Source organism: Bombyx mori, chromosome 16 (assembly GCF_030269925.1).
Source record: "Bombyx mori chromosome 16, ASM3026992v2".
Classification (NCBI taxonomy): domain Eukaryota; kingdom Metazoa; phylum Arthropoda; class Insecta; order Lepidoptera; family Bombycidae; genus Bombyx; species Bombyx mori.
In genome coordinates, this window is record NC_085122.1 from 1,535,586 (window position 1) to 1,557,262 (window position 21,677).

Genomic DNA, 21,677 nt, shown 5'->3' on the forward strand with positions numbered 1-21,677 from the left:
TGCACGTAACAGTTGTTTTATTAAAATTAAAAATACTTTAATTTTTTTTATCGCAAGTTTGTTTTAGTGATACTTTACAGTTTTTGTGGTCACAAATGACTGAGGTGTTGATTTTTTCGTTGACATTTCAATATTGTTCCGACTATCGTCTGTTTTCCTATAAAAATAATGCATTTGTACACTTTTACGTAAATAAATAAATATATACATAGAAGTAAACAAAATAGACAATTACTTTTGGGTGTTAAGTGGTTACTGGAGCCCATAGACATCTACAACGTAAATGCGCCACACACCTTGATATATAGTTCTAAGGTCTCACTATAGTTACAACGGCTGCCCCGCCCTTCAAACCGAAACGCATTACTGCTTCACGGCAGAAATAGGCGGGGCGGTGGTACCTACCCGTGCGGACTCACAAAAGGTCCTACCACCAGTAATTACACAAATTATAATTTTGCGGGTTTGATTTTTATTGCACGATGTTATTCCTTCACCGTGCAAGTCAATCGTGAACATTTGTTAAGTACGTATTTCATTAGAAAAATTGGTACCCGCCTGCGGGATTCGAACACCGGTGCATCGCTACATACGAATGCACCGGACGTCTTATCCTTTAGGCCACGACGACTATAATCTGATCTCAGAAACACATTTCACCAAGATGAGCTACTTCAATATACCAAATTATTTATTTATTTAATTATTTATTTGTTTAGACACACCAAGAGCAATACAAGCTTAAAATTAACAAGTATAAAATTAAGTACTGGTATTTAAACCAGTTACAGGCATGTACAGCAATCTCTTATGACACACTATGACATGTTACAGCAATTTTACAAAGAATGGAAAAATAGATTAAATTTAAATGTCAACAGTGCGACAAGAGAAATACAAAAATTTAAAAAGAACATGAAAACAAGAGTTACCTACTTAACATTCTCTCATCAATTAAAAACAAAGAAACTTGGATACTAGTTTGTTTTTGAGACCAGGAGGACACGTGTCGTAAAAAATATCGATATAAAGACGAAGTCGAGTCGTCGTGGCCTGAAGGATAAGACGTCCAGTGCATTCGAATTGAGTGATGAAGGGTGGGGCAGCCGTTGTAACGTGGGAATGAGTTGCTCGCTCCGGGAATTTCAATATTGTAAAATTGTTATGTTATAATTACTTATTGTAATATGAATATTTAAAAAATAAAAATATTTAAAATAAAAATAAAAATCTAATATTTAAAAAAAAAAAAAAAAAAAAACATGCCCGCTGAGTTTCTTGCCAATTCTTCTCAGGACGGAGGCTAGTTCTTGTGAATTGGCGGTAGTTCTTTTGACGTTCAACAAGTATGTACTTTCATTTATGTTGAATAAAATTTTTTTGATTTGATTTGATTTGATTAACTATACTTGACCTTAGAACTTATATCTCAAGCCTTGAGATATAAATTCCAAGTCGCATTTACGTTATAGATGTCTATAGGCTCCAGCAACCACTTAACACCAGGTGGGCTGTGAGCTCATCCACACATATAAGCAATAAATAAAAAATATTGAAATTATAAAGTCTATCACACAACGCACCCAGAAGGCCATTGGTCGAAGTGCAATTATAATCAGAAGCAGCGGTGGATTTACATTAGGGGCTGCCGGGGCAAGTGCTCAGGGCGGCAAATAATTTTGGGGCGGAAAATTTTTTAAAGTAAAAAAAAAATTATAATTGTTAGAAAAAAAAAACAAATATTTATTTATGTTTTTGGAATATATAATAAATTTTCTGCAATAAATTATAACAGTTATATTAATTTTGAAAAATAATATATATAAACTTATAAATATATAACTTATATATTATATAAATATGTATATGACTTTAAGTAAAATTTCACTATTGGGGCGGCTTTCTTTCCGGTGTCCAGGAGCGGCATTAAGTTTAAATTTGGCCCTAATCAGAAGTAACATCAAGCACTATGAAGAATCTCATTACTGTACCGAGATTATTCAGGCAGCAAACATCGTTGTTCAGGACTGGGCGGGATCTATTACCGTATCGCCACTTTACAGCCCTCCAAAACATAATATTAAGAACTAGCGACCCGCCCTCGCTTCGCTTCGGAAACATTAAAACACACATGAAAAAAAAAAAAAAAATAAAAAAAAAGAAAGAAAGTAGCCTATGTTCATCAGGGACAATGTCGGCTTCTAATGGAAAAAGATTTTTTCAAATCGGTCCAGTAGTTTCGGAGCCTATTCGAAACAAACAAACAAACAAATCTTTCCTCTTTATAATATTAGTATAGATAGTATAGATGAAGATTATGAAAAGTTTTTTAATTAAGGAATTAGGACATAGGTTTAGACATGGCTGGTGGAGACTGTAAATTAATGTTAAGCATACAAGCTGGGTGTCTCCGATTTTTCATTTTTATTTTTGGTTTAGAAGTTTTTATGAGTTCTAAGGTTTCAAGTATAGTTACAACGGCTGTCCCACCCTTCAAACCGAAACTCATTACTACTGCTTCACGGCACAAATAGGCGGGGTGGTGGTACCTACCCGCGCGGACTCACAAGAGGTTCTACCACCAGTTAAAATTATTAACTAATTATTTACTTATTTATGAACTTATTATTAACTAACAATTCATTTAATTATTTTTTTACACGGTCCAGAAAGAGATTGCGTTGATGACGTAAATGACGGACGTCATCAGCTTAAGTTAATCACACGTCACTATAAATAAGTCAATGTATATTTTTAAACGACTTTCAAAGATTCAATGTCATACAAGCATACGTAAATACATATGTTCCAACTTCCAAGCTAAAAAAAAAACACCTTAAATGTGATGAGTAACTATGATCACGATTTTTTTTTTACAAATCAAAGGCCTTATCACTCTGTAATAATCATTTTGTGATTTTATATATAAATTAGATGATAAACTAAAACACGCGTAGGAAGTATTCAAATTGATGTCAAAATTTTAATCAAACGATTAATAGTCTCCTTATTGATAAAAAGATAACAATGATCTGATAATATATATGTAAATCAGATAAAATCTTGTAATTAATTTTACTTAAAATGTAAATTCTGGACAGCTACGGCAAGGAATGATAATTTGCACAGATACAATAGTGTTAAAGTTTCAATAATTATGTCAAAAATATTTCTAAGTCAAATCAAATGACGTATATCGTATGTTTAGTATATGGAGTATAGAACTAAGGAGTAATATCTTTTTTTTTATTGCTTAGGTGGGTGGACGATCTCACAGCCCACCTGGTGTTAAGTGGTTACTGGAGCCCATAGACATCTACAACGTAAATGCGCCACCCACCTTGAGATATAAGTTCTAAGGTCTCAGTATAGTTACAACGGCTGCCCCACCCTTCAAACCGAAACGCATTACTGCTTTACGGTAGAAATAAGCTGAGTGGTGGTACCTACCCGTGAGGACTCACAAGAGGTCCTAGCACCAGTAATTACGCAAATTATAATTAGCCTGATTTTGATTTTTATTACATGATGTTATTCCTTGACCGTGGAAGTCAATCGTGAACATTTGTTGAGTACGTATTTATTTCATTAGAAAATTTGGTACTTGCCCGAAATTCGAACACCGGTGCATCGCTCAACTCGAATGCACCGGACGTCTTATCCTTTAGGCCACGACGACTTCAAAGTTAAAAAAACGCTCGCTGAAAGGAAGGCAATTAAGGTGGCGCCATACCAATTAAGGTGGCGCCACAGTAACAAGGGGAAAGATTTAAAAAATAGCGCCATAAACTACCACACTTCACTTCAATACACCAGCTCGTCGCGCTTGAGCACATCCCGGAGGTCAAAAAGCTTGTCTTATGTCTCCGCACCGTCTGCGGTCACCATCTGGCCAGAAAGTGCCAGAGATGCCAACTTTACGGGCACTCATCGCGCAATTTTCACGCGCGCTCCCGTTGCGTTAAGTGTCTGGGTGACCACGCGACCGCCGATTGCTCGCGCGTCAAGAAGACCGCGGCCAAACCCCAAGCTGCGTCCTCTGCCGGAAGCAAGGGCACACGGCCAACTACAGCGGATGCCTTAGGGTTCCGCGAAAGCACTTGTCCAACCCACCCCCTAAAACCGTCGGCCCAAGACTTCGGCACCTTGTGCACCAGCCTTCGTGTCGGCAGCGGTGCCCACCGTGTCAGCGTGGACAAAACCACTGCCATACACAAAATATAGGTATGTCACCCCAGCCCCTGCTCGCGCCTCACCCCGCGCCCGCGTACAGTCTGCCTCAAACCGCTGCTGACAGTGACTTCGGGATCGTGCGCGACTTCTTGCCGCGGTCAACTTCGACTTACTGCGCTCATTCGCGGACGTACTCCGCAGTTCAGTGACACCCTGACAACGGGTCGAGGCCACGTTTAACCACATGGACGTTTACAAGTTCTTCTTCCGCACCCTGCTTTTAAAAACCGGCAGTCAATGGCGCACAGCGGACGTTTATGGCCGTTTCCACTCAAGTTAGCATTCTGCAATGCTTAAGCTCTCTCATGGTTAGGTATGACAGACTCACCGCCCCTAAGAGCGGGACTGCCATTTACTATGGGCGATATACTCCGGAGACCTATTTAGCGCTCTTCGCCGATGGTACGGCTATCTACGACTCGTGTAGGAAGAAGTCGTTATTGCATCGGCGACGCCAGATCGTAACAACCACCATGGGACAGTAGTTCCCGAAGTGGCTCATCGCCATCAACCCCACGAAAAGCACAGCGGTGCTTTTCAAAAGGGGTCGCCCTCCGAATACCACTTCGTGCAGCTCATTCCCAGATAGGCGCGTAAACACCTCCGCCATTCGCCCTATCACTCTATTCGGCAAGCCCATACCGTGGCCCTCGAAGGTCAAATATCACCCTCGACAGAGGGATGACATTCAGCCCCCACATTAAGTCGCGATCGAACCGCGTTCATATTTGGACGCCTCTATTCCATGATTTGCAAGCGAAGTAAATTGTCCTTTCGTAATAAGATCTTCAAAACAAAACTTAACCGCTACAAAACCTGCATACCTCCGGTCATTACCTAGTGATCGTGGAAGTGTAGTGTTCGCTACATCTGCTATATTCATATCATTTTCACTTCCTACACTAGCGCTATTTCGGTGAGTTTTCCAACAATAGCTTTCTATTTATTTACAGATGGACACTTTTTCAACTTGTCCCCTATACAAAATGGTGCTCTCTACCCTACATAGTTTGGATATTGCTCTTATTCTTAAATTTTCTATGCCCTTATCTGGGGACTAGAGCTGTTTCTTCCGTTTGAGTTCCTACAGTGAAGAACCGTTCGAAATATCGATTTCAAACGAAGTGTTAATCTGATTTTGCGTCTTTTATCACATCCTACTGTGTTCCCGGAAAATGCTCCGAGAAACTGTTGGGGATTATATTTAGCGGCTAGTAAAGTCTACTCTTCATTGAAGGCGATACGAGTATCAGCTCCTTACCTCTACCCTCCATAGCTTAGTAAGGTCAACGATCGAGATATGTATTAAGCAATATATTTTTTTAATGAAAGCATTCTTCTCGTACTAACGAATGTGCATGGCCTGATTTATAAGACGCCCGGTATACCCATATCAACAGATACGACCATGCCTGGCTTAAAATCCTATCGGTAGGTACTACGTTTCTTTTTCTGAAGAAATACGTATCTATAGTATTTACGTAGGTCCTCCAATAAGGCGTAGTGTAAGTGCACACGAATAGGTCTCCATCGTGATTATTTTATGTCTCTGCTTAAAGAGTGACTTGAAATGAAGACGTCGAGCCCACTGAGTTTCTCGCCGGATATTCTCAGTGGATCGCGTTTCTAATCCGCTGGTAGATTCTGCTAAGCACTGATTTTGCTAGGACTAGTGTTAACAAATTTTCTCAGGTTAAGCCCGTGAGCTCACCTACCCGTCCACGCGTAGCTGAAATAGCCTGCTGAGCTAGCGAATAGACCATAGATAGATCAGCGAATAGGTAGGAAAAAAAACTAGTCGTGTGTAGAACTACGAAAACTGTAAAGTATACGAAATGTCAGCAATAATAAACACAAGCTTAAACCGTTAATAATAATAAATTTTATTTCCGAATTAAATTCCATATGAAGTGTTAGTAATACAAAATATTAAAAAAGCAGTAGATTTTATTTATTTTACATCGACCATGGCTGGTCTTGAGCCAACATGGACTTCGTTCCAGTGCCTCAGTATAGGGCAGCAATAGCGACTCCCTATCGCGGCCAGGAGGCTCTTCGGGCTGTCCCGGAGCCGGCACCACGCCGCACGCACGCAATGTCGATGTAATTATGTTTACGACTCTCAGAGACTGAACAAATTTGATGTAACTGCTGATTTTTATGAAAATTATGCATAGCTTTCGTTCATTGTGTGTTTTTCGAAGAGAATAATAATGTTATAATGCATAATTAATTCAAATACATGTGCTTGTTCATTGCTAGAAATTTGATCAGTCAAAATATTGAAACCTTTGGGGGTCGATGCTTCCCGCTTCCGTGGGCTTAATCCGCGATAGGTAACCTCCGGGTGGTGATAACGGGAGCCGATAACATAAGCGGTGGTAGACCTTGTCTACTTGTGGGATTTAAATACAAATAAACAACCCTATAATGCTGAAAGCATCACCTCAACCTGCAGGTTCCACGAGTGTACAGCATGCACTCATTTTTTTATCATGAGATATCTCATGATAAAAAAAACCGAAACGTAATTAAGATGGATTAATGAAATTATTCTACATGTAATAATCATTATCGATCAGTTATCTAACAAATCTGACTTGTAATAAATGCAATAGATGACACCAATAGTGCAGTCGTAACTGAAATGGCAATCTGGACTGTTGTGATATTTCTGGTGGCGTTCGTCGGGGGTCAGGTAAATACGGTTTTATTCATTATACATTATAAATACGTCATAAAGAAACAAACAAGCTATAGTATTTAGGCCGCGTGTTTTAGAATTGTTCTTGAAAACAACAAGAGTGTTGATTTTGGTAATTAACAACACGATACCACTCAATAATAATGTTCAAAAATTGTTATTATTCTAAATTCGCATTTTACCCAGGCAGACAATGTAATATAGTTGTGTTACATTGCGTGCGAAGTCAATCGTTGTGAGGGAGCACGAGAGGTGGCTTGTGCATTATTTAACGGACAGAAATGAACTAAAACAACAATAATTCCAACTCTCCAATAATTCAAAGTCTGTTTATTTTATATCATTTTGTTATAGGGAATAATTAAACTAAGGGTGCTTTTATGAAAAGTAATGTTTGTATGTCTCCTTTTTTTTTATGATTGAGAGATTACTGGTGGCCCGAAGGCCTTTCCAGCTTCACCAGGACAGGTGGGCGAGCAAAGGCTCAGCCAGGAGGGGTGGGATTTGCTAACAGCTGCCCGAGCGCCTCCGAAGGAGACCCAACAACTCAAGAGCAATTGCTTCGCGAATGAATCTACTACCGGATCGGAATCGCGACCCGCTGAGAAGATCCGGCGAGAAACTCAGCGGGCTGATGCATGGGCTAGGTTGCACGTCGACCTCTTTGTCGAGTTCGACGAGTACGGTTACTGGGGTCCCTAAGCCTGCTCCTAGTATTAGAGCTGAAGGCATCTAATGCAAAGGTTATTGGATCTGATGGATCCGTAAGGACGTGTCTAGGGCGTCGACGGTGACTGGCTCCTGCATGATCAGGATTCGGTGAGTAGTCAGCGGCGGCAACGATAAGGCGATTATCATGACGCATAGCCTTATCGAAGTACCGTTCCGACGCTGACTTCATGTACTTCTGGATTGATTCAAGGCCCAGGTCGTCGTGTAGGTCAACGTTCCTCACGAACCACGGAGCCCCGACGGCTAACCTGCAAAAGCGGGATTGTAGGGATTGGAGGGTGTCTATGTGTGTGCGGGCCGCGTGAGCGAACACCACACTCGCGTAAGTCATGATGGGCCTTATGCAAGTTTTGTAAAGTGTCACCTTGTTCCGAAGGGACATTTTACTCCGCTTACAGATCATGGGATAGAGTCTGCCGAGAATGAATGCGGCACGGTCGCGGACTGTTTTTATGTGTGGGCGGAATGTCATGGATGCATCCAGGGTGACTCCCAGGTACTTAACCTTCCTGACCCAGGGTATAGGTTGGCCAAAGAGGGTGATCGGCGGAGTGATATTTCTCCTCCTAATGCGGGAGGAAATAAGCGGTGAGTTTCCCCTTTGAAATAACACTGCTGTGCTTTTCGCCGGGTTGATGTCTATGCGCCATTTTCGGAACCACTGTCCGAGGGCTAACGCTGCGCTCTGGAGTTTACTCGCGATTAGGGACTTGTTTCTACTTGAGTAGTAAACGGTTGTGTCGTCAGCGAATAAGGCTAGCTGGGTCGGCGGCGACCGGGGAATATCATTAATAAATAAACTAAATAGGAGCGGTGAGAGAACGGAGCCTTGCGGGACTCCAGCCGTGAGTGGTCGCGGGGAGGAGCGGGTTCCCTCTACTCGATATCGAAAAGAGCGGTTCGACAAGAAGTCCCGTATGATGAGCACGAGACTATCCGGCACGCCCATGTTGAATAGTTTGAAAATCAAACCGTTGTGCCAGACTTTGTCGAACGCTTTTGCGACGTCGAAGAAGAGAGCTCCCGTGTATAACGGTTTTGGTCGATTAAGTCCCACAAGAATGTGCTCCGTGAGGCGGTGCACCTGTTGTACGCATGAGTGATTTGAACGGAATCCGAATTGTTCATCGATGAGAATGCCCTTGGATGAGACGAAGTCTCTGAGGCGTTTGTAGAGCAGACGCTCATACAGTTTGCCTAGAGACATGAGGAGGCTAATCGGGCGATAACTCGTCGGATTATTTTTTGGTTTACCGGGTTTGTGTATGCCGATAACGTCCGCTTCTTTCCACACCGTGGGAAAGATACAGTTAGCCATAGCGGCATTGAAAATAGATGCCAACATCACGATGAGTTGGACGGGTAAAAGTTTAATAACGCGGTTAGATATACCGTCGGAACCGGGAGCCTTGCGAGGACGTAGGTCTTTGATCAGGTCTTTAACTTCCATTGAGGTGACGGGCAGTAACGCGTCCAAGGGTGGCAAGGAGGCTCTGCGTTCTACCTCACTGTCTACTAATTCTACATGAACAGGGTCCGCGGATTGAATGCTGGGCATGCACTGGGCTTGCAATGTATCGGCCAGCAGCTCTGCTTTTTCGTCATCATCGAACGCCGCGAGTCGGCCTGAGGGGCCTACGAGAGGGGGCATAGTTACTACCGTATCCGATTTGAGAGTACGAGCTAAGCGGTAGTAAGACCTTTGAGAGGGCGCGAGTCCTTCTAAGAAATCAGACCATCTGGCATCTCGGACTTCGGTGATGCGAGACTTTACGTCGCGTTGTAGGGCACGCATTCGAATACGATTTTCCGCGGTAGGATACCTATCGTACGCACGGATCGAGGCGTTCTTAGCTCTAAGGAGTTCCCTAATATCATCGGGCAATTTGAAGCGGTGAAGGAAGTCCTCCGCTACAACTTGCTTCGATGACCTATCTAATGTCGAGGTGATGTGTGACGTTACGATGTCTATGGCTTCAGCAGTATCCTGAGGAGACGGGATAGAGTCCGGACTAAACAGAAGCGATGGTGGATCAGATTCAGCAAGGCTGATGCCCAGCGTGTGCCAATCCACCACAGTCCTCGTGACGGGAACGGAATCGGGAGCGCGACCGAGCTTCATAATGACGGGACGATGGTCTGAATCTAACTCTGAAACTACTTCAATCGAATTTAAGCGCAGAGTTACGTTTTTTAATAACGCTATGTCGAGTATATCCGGGCGATGCGCGATATTTAGCGGGTAGTGAGTCGGGGTCAGCGGAGCGACGATATCGAAGGCGAGATCATCGACTAACGCGTCGAGGCGCCTGCCATTAGGGGTTGAGGTGTGAGAGTTCCACCTGACGTGTTTACAATTTAGGTCACCCGCCAGAATGACAGAGCTTCCCATGCCGAGCAGCGCCTCAATATCACTACTTAGAACAATTTTATCCTTTGGAAGATAAACGGACGCGATAACGATCGGCGCGTGTCCAGTCAGTGAGATTCGGCATACTGATGCTTCGATGTTAGAAAGCGCGGGGGGGTCGAGTGGGACGCAATGCAGGGCTCTTCTATAGTAAATGACGGTACCACCACCACGAGCAGTGAGCCTGTCGTTCCTAACCATGTTGTAGTTCGCGATTTTAGGGTCGCGGCGCGCGGGCTTAAGCAGGGTCTCCTGCACCAAAAAGATGTCAATTTGATGGTCACGCAAAAAATCACAAACCTGATCACGTTGATTTGCGAGACCGTAAGCGTTAAAAAATCCTATCGTTACGGATAGGGGCTTGATTCTACTTATGTACGCCATTGATTACCGGCGGAGTGAGGGGAGGACGTACGTATTTAACGACGCGTATACGTCAGCGTATTCTTGCACAACGGCGATGAAGTGTTGTGCAGTGGAGGCGGCGCGAATGGCGTCGCCCAAAGCATTAACGCGATCAAAGTTGATCGACTGAAAAAAGTCGATCGCTAGAGCGAGATTATCGGACGCGGTCGGAGGGCAGGTCGCGGGGGAGGAACGAGTCGCGGGGGAGGGACGTATCGCGGGGGTGGGACGAGTCGCGGGGGAGAGAGCTGTAGCCGTGTTCGTGAACGGCAACGGTTTAGCCCAGGCCGAGACGCTGGGCACCGACGCCGGCACGAAAGCAGGCTTAGCCTTCGGCACAGAGGGTGCCGTGGCTTTGATGTCTGGGCCGAAAGCTCGGAGGCGGTTTTGGCGGGCGACCCGGCGATTTATTTTAGGGGCTCGGGGGCAACCACGGTAATTCGCGGGGTGACCCTGTGTTCGGCACAGGACGCAGCTAGGCGGTTCCGTAGCGGTTTTTTGATCGCGAGTGCAAAGGCTCGTGGCGTGATCGCCCAAACACTTGACGCATCGGGGGCGCGCGTGGCAATTACGGGAAGAGTGCCCGTACAACTGACAGTTATGGCACTGGCTCGGAGTGCCTTTTTTATGGGGGGTTTCGACGGTTATTCCGGAAAGCCTACAGACTGTTCGTACGTTGAAAATTTGTTTGCCCTCGGGGGTAGGCTGGAGAGCGACGAGAACCATATTGTATGGCTCCCTCCCGCGTCCTGTGTGCATGCGGTGCACGGAATTGACCGGCAGACCTTGTTCTAGAAGGTCGGCCTTGACGAGATCGGCATCTAATTCCTTTGGGATGCCGCGTATGACCGCGCGAAGCTCACGCTCCTCCTGAAGCGTATAAGTGTGGAAACTTATACGCTCCTTTCGGAGGTAGATTGAGAGGGCCCTATGGTCATCGGGTGTCGTTAACTTAATTTGAATCCCGTTCGCGAGGTTACGGGCGCTGATAAAATTATTTTTTTTGGCCTGAAGGGCCAGGGAAACTCGGTCCCAAGCTGCCTTCTCTTGAAGGATTACCGGGGGAGGGGTCTGAGTTTTATTTTGTGCCACTGGACGCGGCGACGGTGTGGCACGGGCAGGGGGAGCGACGGGAGTCAGAGGGCGAGGGCGCGACGCGTTCGCGGCTTTAATAATTTTAGCGGCCGCGGGAGCTCGGGACTCCGCAGCGCGCTTCTTACCCTTTTGTACCAGGGTGAATCCATCCGTCGATGAGGCGGGGGCGAGGTCGACCTCCATGTCTGAGTCAGAGTCGGAGGACGAGAAGGCAGCAGGCTCGGGAGCAGGCGACCTACGGGCAGATGCAGGACGTCCGTCGGACCCTACGGAACCCGCGGATGATCGCGCCAGGGGAGCAGCGGCCACGGCGGACGACGCAGCAGTTTTACCCACTAGTATAGGCGACGCGGGAGCGGCAGGCATGGCGGACGCTGCGGTGTACGACGCGGGAGCGACGAGCACGGCGGAATCCGCGAGAGGGCTCACGGCGTGATCGGCCTTGAAAGCCAGAAACTCAGAAGTCGGAGGAATTCTGAAAATAAAGCTTCCATGATGTCTGACCCAGGTGGGGCTGTCCCGGGTCTTAAACACACTCGCCTTGCGGCGAGGCCCCAACTTCTCGGTACTTAGCGGTTCGATTGAACACAGGTGGCGATGCGGCACAATTACTGCAGGAAAAAGAAAGAACAACAAAAAAAAGGAAACAACAAAATAAACCAAAAAAAAACAAACACTTCCAGGAACACACTTTGTCGGCAGATGTGCCACGAACAAAAGCCGGGTGAACAAAGGCCGGGCTAACAATAAAACCAGGCGAACAATGGCCGGGCGATTGAGTGGTCGGTGAGCACGTCCGCAGGCGGCGGGTGCTTCTGTCGGCTGTATGTCTCCTTGAACGCGTTATATGCATTTACATGTACTTTGTCAGAATTGAAACTTGATACAATGGCTATTCACGTTTCAAGGCGTTGTTTTTTTGCAATTCTCGCAATTGTTCAATAGATTTATACATTTGATTAATCATAGCTTAGGCAGCATGAATAAATATTGCCTTTCTGTCTATTTCTCTCAGTTATGCGTTCGATATTAAAAAGTGGGTAAAAATAAATCAAACTCCGCTCTTTAAAAATCACACGGGCCTTGATTCATCCAGTGCACAAAACCAGATGCAAAATTGTATAGGCTGTTGTAAGTAATTATCTCTGATACTGGCGAATACAGGAAAATGTATTACGTGTCGTTCAAAGGTACTTACATACAAAAGAAAATTAATTGTTATCTCAGATTTTTGTTTGTTTCTTTGGCGAGTTCGGGTTTTTTCGTCTTTGAGTTAGCAACTGTCTGGTAAACCTCGAATATACATACATAGATGATTCACTTAATAAAGTATTTTAAACGGGTTCCGCCAAACGTAAAGGCAATGAAGACAGCTTTTACTTATAACTGACTGTGACCATGAAAACTGCAGTATTGAAAAGATCGGAAATATTAGGGCGGATAAATTGAAGCCACAAAATTAGTTTGTGTGTATTAGGACCAACTAATGTTGAGTGCTTACCATTTCTAACGGAGTGCCATAGGAAAGTGGCCGCCCGTCATTGATTTTTTAATCTCGGCAAACTGCCAAACAACACCGGTCAGTGACTTAGCATATTTTTTGTTTTAAAAATCGTGATGCTGGGCATTTTAAAAACATTAAGACGATGACTCTTTCAGGCGCTCGCCGACGACACCGATTTCACTTTCCCTGAAATCGCTCGCGGTAAGTTTTAGTAAGTTTTAGCTTACGGACATCAATAAGATAAATGCCGCCACCCACCTTGAGATACGTGTTCGAAGTATCAATTACTACAGTAAAACAGCCGCCCAACCTAGATGGCGTTGCACTACTCGAGTGGTTCTCGGTTTTACTAGCTCTTTTGATATTCGCTTCTGCTATTCGACTATAGATTTTATCAATCGTTAATTGGGTATAATTACGTTAATCTGTTTTTAAATACCGTCATAGTTGGGCACGGATGTGTTGTGAATCCACAAGAATATTATTGACTCTAGCCGGGAGCTTGAAGTTTTGATCTGCTTCAGCCTCTAGAACTATGAAACGACTTTGATTCGTGTATCACATGTGAACCATTCTATTATATTTTGGAATTAACTCCGTTCCGCGATCTTTACTATATACTACAAAATGTCCTGCAAGCGTGACTTAAACGGTGTCCTTCTCGGATGGCGGCGCAGTGTGCTTGGCATTACCAGGATAGGGCTTATGACGCGTTCCATTAAACGGGTATGCTTATTTGCCAAAAATGAGTAGAAATAATTGGTGGTAGGACGTATTTTAAGCCACACAGGTACCGCCATCCTGCTACGAATTTGGATCATGAGGCTACCATTCAAACCGGAACGCCTGACGACTTCGCGACACAAAGAAGAAGACAATATGTTGTTATTCTATAACTTAAATACGGAAAAATACCTACGTACTTTTGCGATAGGTACATTTCTTTAGTAAAAGTGTGTATCTGACTGTGAAATTTGAACAGAGCTCTATAATCGTATCACGTGAATGGATTTCGGAAATAAAGATTACAGATTTTTAATAAAACTTTCAGAGCGTTCCCTGCCGGGTTCTAGAATTGTATCAGGATGGGAGGCGAGTGAAGGCCAGTTCCCTTACCAGCTCTCGATTCGTATGGTCAGTACTGTGGGAGGAGTCAACGCCTGCGGAGCCACCATCATTCATAGCAACTGGGGGCTTACAGCTGCTCACTGCACCGGTTTGTGAGTATCTTCTCCAAGCAATATTACAGAGTTAATATTATAACGGGTATTTTTCCTTGAAGAACATTTTAATCATGGCCATGTAATATAAGCTGTCATTGGTTATATTTACCCCCTCTGCTCACCGTACACTGCTCTAGATAAATAGAACAAGGCGCGGCATGGTAATTGGTGGTAGTTTCCGATCACCGTCCTCGCTGAACCCGTCGAGTGCGACGAAGGGGCTCGACGAGTAAATTAACCCACAGACACAGCCCACTGAGTTTCTCGCCGGATCTTCTCAGTGGGTCGCGTTTCCGATCCGGTGGTAGATTCTGTGCAGAACTGCTCTTACTAGGAGAAGCTGAAATAGCCTATAAGCATAAGTAGGGAAAAAAAGGTGGTAACATTATTTATTCGATTTATAAGGTACAACCACTGCTTTGTGGCAGAAATAGCCGGGATGGGGGCACTTTTTTGTCCTACCTATGAGCTGGTAGCCTAAGGGGTTATTGCTGATTCTCGCGGACAGGTAGGTGAGCTCACGGGCTCAGCCTGAGAGAGTTTGCTGATACTAGCCTTAGCAATAGCTTCGCAGAACCTACCGCTGGATCAGAATCGCGAGCCACTGAGAAGATCCGGCGAGAGACTCAGAGGATAGTGCCTACGGAATGGTAGCACTTACACGTGTAGGCTTGCAATGTATACGACAACCAGCTGTTACCGTTTTTTTATTCCACGGGCAGTGCTACGTGCACGGCTTAGTGCGTGTTTCTTGTTTTTTAGCGTAGTCGCAACGTTTGATACAATTAAACGTGGCATCTTATCCTTTTACGCCACTACAACTTGTAATGACAGCTTTTGATTGATTCGTGTTTATCATTGATTTCTCCAGGCGTGTAACAATCATCGTCCGAGCTGGAGCAGTGAACCTGACCCGTCCCGGCTTGCTTTTCGAGACCACTAAGTACATAAATCATCCTGAGTACAGCGAAAATTTGAACGTAGTGCAGCCTCATGATATTGGTCTAATAGACTTTGGTAGAAAACTAGAGTTTAATGGTTGGTATTTAATTTTGTTATTTCATCATCATAATCACCAGTCCACAGTCGTCCGCAGTTGGACATAGGCCACTCCCAATCCACACCACTGGGCTCGGTCTTCGGCTTTCCTCATCCACCACTTACTGACCACCATTCGGAAGTCATCGCACTACCGAGCCAGAGAGAGTCCCATGATACTTTTCTTATTTAGTTATTTGGTTGGAGGATGATGTTTATGATTTTTTGATTTTTTAATTGCTTATACGGGTGGACGAGCTCACAGCCCACCTGGTGTTAAGTAGTTACTGGAACCCATAGAAATCTACAACGTAAATACGCCACCCACCTTGAGGTATGAGTTCTAAGGTCTCAGTATAGTTACAACGGCTGCCCCACCCTGCAGACCGAAACGCATTACTGCTTCACGGCAAAAATAGGCGGGGCGGTGGTACCTACCCGTGCGGACTCACAAGAGGTCCTACCACCAGTAAAAAGAAGAGTGTGAGAATGAGCATAACGTCAAACCTAGTTTTATCCTTCATTTCTATTTCTTGACTGGTTCGTACTTGACCCAGCTGTATAGCTTCTTAATATTGAAAATGCCGAACCGCGCTTGGCGGCTTTGTTGGGATAACTCCAACACCTTATGTTTGAAGCCGGTCTTAAGCACTTTGAGGCGGGCTGCGTTTTGATCAATGATATCCTTTTCCAGATTACATTCAGCCAATCAGACTGCAGAGATCCGCGGATAAAGATCGTAATTACGACAATGTCAGACTTGTCGCCAGCGGATGGGGCCGCACCTGGACCGGAAGTAAGCATCTTCCCTTCTAATTGTGAAAATGGTTTATTTTGTTTATCGGTTTTTACAAACACTACTGGTTGTATATTGGGCATTTGTGAACCTTTTGGCTTAGTGGGTTGGTGCCAAAATCCTTCTTCCTTCTACCACGAAACCGTTGCGGGTAACGGTGGAATAGGTGGAACCGCCGCTTCACAACACAATAGGGGCTTCAACCTTGTGCTTCAAGAGGGAGGCATTCTCTTCGTTATCAGGATGGGCCTATGGTGATAGACAGAGACCATAGACGCTAAGTTCATAAAGTTCATGATGGGTATAATCGAGGTCAAGTCACGTAAGGTCACCTGGCCCTCACACATTGTTTGCCCGATGTGGGAATCGAACTCACGACCCTCGGTCAGTTAGATGCACTTACTGCTGGGCCGGTAATAGTTCCTGGCCGTATTCTAAGTACTTACATCAGTGTGCTTAGTGCTAGTGTTTTAACGTTCACGATAGCGTAAAAGCTAACTCAAATTTGTATGGAGTTGGAAAATTTGCGAACGTTTGCCGCTAGGGGCGCTGTTCCAACTGCATACAAATTTGAGTTAACTTTTACGTTATCGAGAACGTTCAAAAACTCGTACTAAGCACACAGTATATCGTTTGCACAGGCGCATCTCCGGAGAACCTGAACTGGGTGTTCTTGAACGGAATATCGAATCTGCGTTGTATGGTGGCCTACAACTTCAGTCCCACCATTCAGCCCTCCACCATTTGCACGCTTGGTTACAACGACACCACGCAGTCCACTTGCCAGGTACGATCTCACGTATTCTTCTGCAGTAGAGCAGACAGACTGACGTCATCTGTTGTGACGTCATTTCAATATGCAAGTCGGGATGAGAAACTTTATGTCGTGAGACTGAGACGATAGAGCTGGCCGGTGGAAACTGCATCACAGTGACGAATTAATTTATTTTAGAAATCAATATATCATTTTGATCGCCTAGGACAGTGGCTCTCAAACCTTTTGATTCGTCAACTCACTAACATACCATTTATGTAAATAATAAAATGTCGCCAATGTCACTCTCCTGATATAAAACTACCACTTTAAAAAATCATATCAATCCATAGCTTCGTTTTGAAGTGAAGGAAAGGCAAACAAACACAAAAAGAAATAAATAAACACGCTTTCACATTTAGTGGGAAAAACTGTTTACAAATTTTCACCACGGCGGTGCGCTGGTTCAATGTTTTTGAAAGGAAGTTTTTGCGGGGGCGAGTATCGCTAAAGATGCACAAAAAGAGGGGCAGGCCGAGGCTAGGTTATGAGGAGTAGAGGTACCTGCCAACCCGTCGCTAGCTTCTTACTGGCTGCAGAATTCAACGACACTGCTGGACGACGCGTAATGGCGGCGGCTGGCCTGATGACTTGACAGCACTCTTCTAAATGATTTGTCCATAAAACTGGTATACCACTCGCGCAACGACGAATATGATCGTCAGTAAGAGTTCGTATAATAGAAAATTAATAAGAGTCCAAAAAATATATAGGTGACAAAACAAGCGGCGTGTGCGTGTACAACGCGTGCGCTGCGGTCGGCGATAGTCTTCTTTTTTTATTTTTGACTTTTGCTTTTATGTTACCTTTTATAATTGGCCATACGATAGGTTTTATCCACTCTCATTAAAAAAGAACCATTTATAAACATTAGTTATGGAAGTATGGGTACATAATTAATTTATAAAACGTAGAACATCTAGCAATCAATTTTATTTACCCTAAATATATTCCATAGACGCGACATCTTATTTGGGTTTCGCGACACACTTGACAGCGACTTGCGACACATCAGTATCTGGGGACAATGTGTTTGAGAGCCGTTGACTTAGAAACATTTATATGAACGGGGATGTAATTTAGAAGTAATAATAAAATGAAATTATTAACAAAAAAAGAGTTCATTGATCTCATAACGCCTAATGCTGCGAAGGACTGATCAAAATGATGAATTGAATGAATTATTTCCTTTTCCATTTCTATTAAATAGGGTGACAGCGGTGGTCCTCTGACAGTGATCGATGAAGACGGCCAAATCACACAAGTAGGAGTCACTTCGTTCGTGTCCAGCGAAGGCTGCCACGTGGATATACCTGCAGGTAAAGCATTTATTTATCTTAATTAGCGTTTGGCCGATCATTCGACCAAGAATCACCCGGCTCCGAGATTTATAACAACATCTCCCGGTCATCGTTCTCGTCGAACCCGTCGCTTGCGACGAAGAGCTCGGCGAGTAAATTAACCCTCAGACACAGCCCACTGAGTTTCTCGCCGGATCTTCTCAGTGGGTCGCGTTTCCGATCCGGTGGTACATTCTGCGAAACACGGCTCTTGCTGGGGTTCGTGTTAGCAACATCGTCAGGCTTGAGCCCCGTAAGCTCAGCTACTAGCCCGGTGACGTTTATGTGGTCTCTCTAGACCATCAGCTTAGGTAGAAAAAAAAAACATCACGTTACATACAGGAAATCTATACTAATATTATAAAGAGGAAAGATTTGTTTGTTTGTTTGTTTCGAATAGGCTCCGAAACTACTGGACCGATTTGAAAAATTCTTTTTCCATTAGAAGCCGACATTGTCCCTGATGAACATAGGCTACTTTTTTTAATTTTTTTTTTATATTATTTTTTTGGTTTCATGTGTGTTTTAATGTTTCCGAAGCGAAGCGAGGGCGGGTCGCTAGTATATAATAAAGGAAACATTATCTTCCAAATTATTTATTAAATTAGTACAAGCAAGTTCTTAGTAGTTATTCCTGTCTAGATGATTTAATATTCCACCATCCGCGTATGGGCGGGTTTAAAAGCTATACGATCATTAGAAGTGAATTATAATGTTCGATTAATATGAATAAGATTGTTTATTAATAAAAAAGCTTATATGATAGAAACGCGCTTTCTCAAAGGTATCCCCACTAAAAGCGTCAACTTCTATCGTAAAAGACCTACATCCAATTTTCTAATGCATCTACATACATAGGCGCAAACATAGGCGTCTCGAACTGAGGGTGCTGCGAGTCCGCACGGGTAGGTACCACCACCCTGCCTATTTCTATCATGAAGCAGTAATGCGTTGCGGTTTGAAGGATGGGGCAGCCGTTGTACTGTAATAACTAATACTTCAAACTCGTATCTCAAGGTGGGTGGCGGCATTTACGCTGTTGATGTCAATGGGCTCCGGTGACCACTTAACACCAGGTGGGCCGTGAGCTCGTCCACACATCTGGGCAATAAATAATATAAATAAACATATATTTATTGAATTAAAGATAGTGTAATTGTTCAATTTCTGAACGTAAAAATGTCAGCGACCGATGTCCGCCATAACACTAAATCTCTTTCAAATTCAGCCGCCAAAATGCTCACACATCAATTTTATAATTGTCTTTTAGTAAGTCGTTAATTTGTAATATAAAGGGTCAATAAATATTTCATATAAATGCTACAGTCCACGCTTAATTACCATAACGCAACAGTAACTAAACTATATCTTTGGTTTATCAGGTTTTATCCGGCCCGGCCACTACCTCGACTGGTTTAAGACGGTCACCGGTTTAGATTTCGATTGGACATCGAGCACAACACAAGCACCTGAGACAACAGAAACACCCGGCGCAACAGAAGCGCCTGTGACAACAGAAGCTCCCGAGGCCACAGAAGCACCCGTGACCACAGAAGCACCCGGCGCAACAGAAGCACCCAACACAACTGAAGCACCCGACGCAACAGAAGCACCCGTGACCACAGAAGCACCCGAGATAACAGAAGCACCTTACACAACAGAAACACCCGAGACCCCAGAAACCAGATACCGAAACTTCGGCACCGCTTTTTGAATAGTAATATTCAAAAACAATTTGACTTTTTGATGAATGTTGAACAATTTTTTTTGTAGAATTTTAGTGGAATATAAATTATAATTCTAGTTTTGTGAATTTAATTGTTGAATATTTATCATCATCATTGTCATCAATCATCATCATCATCATCAATCATTCATTTTGGCCCCACAAACGCTTTATAGCCGTTGCATTTTTTTTCCTACCTATGTTGATAGGTTTGAGAGGCTATGTCAGCGTTATCGGACGAGTAGGTGAGCTCTTCTTCTTATTATTCTTATCAGCCCACAGACGTCCACTGCTGAACATAGGCCTACCCCAAGTCTCGCCACAAAGACCGGGCCTGTGCTGTCTGCATCCAGTGGATCCCCGCGAACCTCGATAGATCGTCGGTCCATCGTGTGGGAGGCCTCCCACGCTACGTCTTCCGGTACGCGGTCTCCACTCAAGAACTTTCTGGCCCCAACGGCCATCCGTTCTACGAGCAATGTGTCCTGCCGACTGACAGTTCAACGTCGCAATCCTTTGGGCTATGTCGGTTAACACGGTTTTCCTGCGAATCTCCTCATTTCTGATTTGATCTCGCAGGGAAACTCCGAGCATAGCTCTTTCCATTGCTCTTTGGGTGATCTTGAGCTTTCTCACAAGGCCCATTGTGAGCGACCACGTCTCGATGCCACATGTCATCACTGGCAACACACACTGGTTTTATTTAAAGACTTTCGTCTTGAGACACTCAACAAATACTTTAAAGCTCTCAATTCGCTTGTTCGACTTCGCTTCAGGTGATCCGTTCGCTGTTTCGCTTCGAGTAGTTCCGATTACTGACTAACTGCGTGCCATCCCTCCAACGCTTCTATAGTCGATACCCTAGAATTATCGAGAATATTCCACACATCTCTAGTAGTAGTTTCCGCTATCTGTCAATAGACTGCGTTGTACTTCTCGAGCATTCTAGGTGCTACTAGATCCTTCGATATTCGTTTGACTATTCGGCGATAGATGGCGTTACTTTTACCGGTGTAACAATATGTTCTAAGCTAAAAATCATGATTTATTATGAACACGAATTTTTACAAATATAAATGTCTTATCACTGAAATAATCATTTTACAATCTTACATAATTTGCACGATAACCTGAAACAATCGCAGGAAGTATTTAAATTGATGTCGAAAGATTAATCTAACGGTTAATATTCTACTTATTGATAATAGATAATACTAATCTGATAATGTAATGTAAATTAGATTACATTTGTTCTAATTAATTTTACTTAAAGTGCAAATTCTAGACAGCTACGGAAAGGAATGATAATGTACCCAGATACGTTAGTAGTTTCAATAATTATGTCAAAAGTATTTCAAAGTCAAATCAAATGACGTAAGTTATATGTTTACTATATGGAGGTTAGAACTAAGGAGTACTAACTATCTCAGTGTATTAAAAAACGTTCGCTGATAGGAAGCCAATTAGGGTGGCGCTATAGTAACAATGGGAAAACTTCGTCCACCATCTTAGCAATGGAAAAAAAAGGCTAGTGAACAGGCTATAGATAGACCAGCGAATAGGCAGGCGGAAAAAAAACTAGTCGTTTGTGTGCCTCATAGTTTAAAACGTCAAATTAATGGCTTATGAATAACTAGATGATGACCGAGCCTTATTC

At 43.7% G+C, this 21,677-nt stretch overlaps 1 protein-coding gene across 1 annotated transcript; it reads left to right on the plus strand.

Moving 5' to 3' along the window:
* The first annotated feature begins 5,887 nt into the window (after positions 1–5,887).
* LOC101738261 (serine protease 3) lies at positions 5,888–20,097 on the plus strand. The gene is made up of 8 exons (XM_004928925.4): positions 5,888–6,931; positions 13,239–13,284; positions 14,135–14,303; positions 15,178–15,344; positions 16,039–16,140; positions 16,782–16,927; positions 18,165–18,273; positions 19,677–20,097. The coding sequence occupies exons 1-8, from the start codon at positions 6,881–6,883 to the stop codon at positions 20,006–20,008; spliced, it is 1,122 nt and encodes a 373-aa protein (XP_004928982.1). The 5' UTR covers positions 5,888–6,880; the 3' UTR covers positions 20,009–20,097.
* The last annotated feature ends 1,580 nt before the right edge of the window (positions 20,098–21,677 follow it).

Coding starts and splice junctions, on each gene's coding strand:
- LOC101738261 (XM_004928925.4), top strand. CDS start 6,881: ATGGCAATCTGGACTGTTGTGATATTTCTGGTGGCGTTCGTCGGGGGT. Junction 6,932..13,238: donor TGGCGTTCGTCGGGGGTCAG/GTAAATACGGTT, acceptor TGACTCTTTCAG/GCGCTCGCCGACGACACCGA. Junction 18,274..19,676: donor CCACGTGGATATACCTGCAG/GTAAAGCATTTA, acceptor TTGGTTTATCAG/GTTTTATCCGGCCCGGCCAC.